General features: G+C 41.7%; 1 protein-coding gene across 1 annotated transcript; it reads left to right on the top strand.

Moving 5' to 3' along the window:
- The first annotated feature begins 360 nt into the window (after positions 1–360).
- On the top strand, positions 361–828 carry LOC133773003 (large ribosomal subunit protein uL23-like). The gene has a single exon (XM_062210140.1). The coding sequence runs from the start codon at positions 361–363 to the stop codon at positions 826–828; it is 468 nt and encodes a 155-aa protein (XP_062066124.1).
- The last annotated feature ends 1,594 nt before the right edge of the window (positions 829–2,422 follow it).

Raw genomic sequence — 2,422 nt, forward strand, 5'->3', positions numbered from 1 at the left:
TATCCCCTTTTTTCCCCAAATTAGGGAAGTTTTCTGCTATTATTTCACTGAATAGTTCTTCTGATCCATTCTGTCTTTCCATACCTTCAGAAACTTCTTTTTTATTTTATTTAAGGTATACAAATTTTATGTATTTCATGTATACAAATTTAGGAATAGTGATGATCCCTCCTGCCCACACATCTACCCTTGTTCCCCTCCATCTTCCATCTCCATTCTTAATTTTTACAAAGATCTATTGTCAATTTACTTTATACTCCTAAGGTTAAACATACACTAAATAAAGAGTTTAACCAATAATATGAAGAATAAATCACTGTTCCTCAATATAAAGACAAGGGCTAAACCCTTTTCACCAAGATGGCACTGAAGGCGAAGAAGGAAGCTCCTGCCCCTCCCAAAATCGAAGCCAAAGCAAAGGCCTTAAAGGCCAAGAAGGCAGTGCTGAAAGGCATCCACAGCCACAAAAAGAAGATCCGCACGTCCCCCACCTTCCGGCGGCCCAAGACACTACGCCTCCGACGGCAGCCCAAATACCCTCAGAAGAGCGCCTCCAGGAGAAACAAGCTTGACTACTATGCCATCATCAAGTTCCCCCTGACCACGGAGTCTGCCATGAAGAAGATAGAAGACAACAACACCCTGGTGTTCATTGTGGATGTCAAGGCCAACAAGCACCAGATCAAACAAGCTGTGAAGAAACTCTATGACATTGATGTGGCCAAGGTCAACACCCTGATCAGACCTGACGGAGAGAAGAAGGCATATGTGCAGCTGGCTCCTGACTATGATGCTCTGGATGTTGCCAACAAAATTGGGATCATCTGAACTGAGTCCAGCTGGCTAATTCTAAATATATATTTTTCCACCATAAAAAAAAAAGACAAGGGCTGTAAACAATCATTGAGTATCAAAATGTTGATTTTAATCCAATACATTGCATTTTATACTTCTAAGACATGTATGTTTGGTTATTTATAGTATCCCATAAATCTAGCACACTCTTCCATTTTTCTAATTTTTCTTCTTTTTTTTTGTCTGACTGAAATATTTACAAAGATTTGTTTTCCAGCTCAGTTATTATTTCTTCTGCCTCACCAAGTCTGTTGTTATGGCCTTCCACTGTATTTTTTTATTTAACATATTGAACTCTTCATTTTTTTCATCCATGATATCTATGGATTTCTTTAACTCAGTTATTTGCTTCTCTGTGTTTTTGAATAATCTTATTCTTTTGAATTAATTTTCAGGTATTTCATCAGTCTCCTCATCTTCACATCCTAAAATTGAAGCATTGTTGTTTTCTTTTTGTGTGTCATATTGTCGTCCTTGTTCATGTTTTCCTGTAGTTCTACATTTATTTTTAGGTGTTTGTGGAAACATTTTTTGGCTTTCTTCTCTGACAGCTTTTATCTTTGAAATGTGCCTCTGTGGAATAATGCAGTGTCTCCTCTTTCAAGGGATACCCAGGGATGTATGCTTTCCAGGGAGCATTTGCCAGGGAGCTCAAGATTGGAGAGAGTCCAGGGTGAGATAAAGTTGGGTGTGGTAGGTGTCCTCTATATTTAGCAGGGGGAATGGTATAATCATGTCAGCTGGCATGATCACAGTGTCAGCCTCTCTCTGCCTAGGTGAACCAACCACTCAGGGTGAACTACAGTGCATACACCTCACCCATGTAGGCAAATAAATCATAAAAAGAATCTGTGCACTCCTCAGTGAGAGCAGGATGCCCTGTGCCTCTGAAGCCAGACCCAATGATTGCCTGAAGACCCAGTCACACCCTATCTCATGCCTTATGACACAGTCACAGAATTCCCACAGCCACAGCGCACAAGCCACCCACACAATCCACACTCTTGCCCTAAAAGCTTCCTCCAGCCTCAGAAATAGCTGTGGAGTTCCCAAGCTAGCTGTCTAACCGACAGATGTTGGTTTGTGTTCCACATTGGCAAGTTGAATCTGGGCACCTTAATAGAGTGAGGGGAGGGGAGCACTTCATGGGCCTAAGTGTGTGCCCTTCCCTTGCTAAACCTTAAGGTCAGACTCAAAGTCATGAGGGACTACTGATTTATCCTTCTGTTAAAATCTTCCTGTCACAAGTGGGCTATAGCAGCCTCTACTCGCATTAAGATGGTATTTCCTCCCTGCTGGTTGCTGGGTGCTTTGTTCCAGGAAGATGATGGTTCCTTAAGCCACATGCTGTGGATATCACTGGCAGTGTTCTGCTCACTACTACATGATTGTAGTATCCATGCTGCTCCATGGCGTTTCTCTTCTTTTTATAGAATTTCCACTGCAAATTCTCTCCAACTGTCCCCTAGGAATGCATTTCCTCCCCCTTTCTTCTGTTATCTTTCTGTGGTCAGGATCAGTGCATCTTTTCCCTAATCTGCCATCTTGGATCTCCCAGATGTTTTTG

Source organism: Lepus europaeus, chromosome 13 (genome assembly GCF_033115175.1).
Source record: "Lepus europaeus isolate LE1 chromosome 13, mLepTim1.pri, whole genome shotgun sequence".
Classification (NCBI taxonomy): Eukaryota; Metazoa; Chordata; class Mammalia; order Lagomorpha; family Leporidae; genus Lepus; species Lepus europaeus.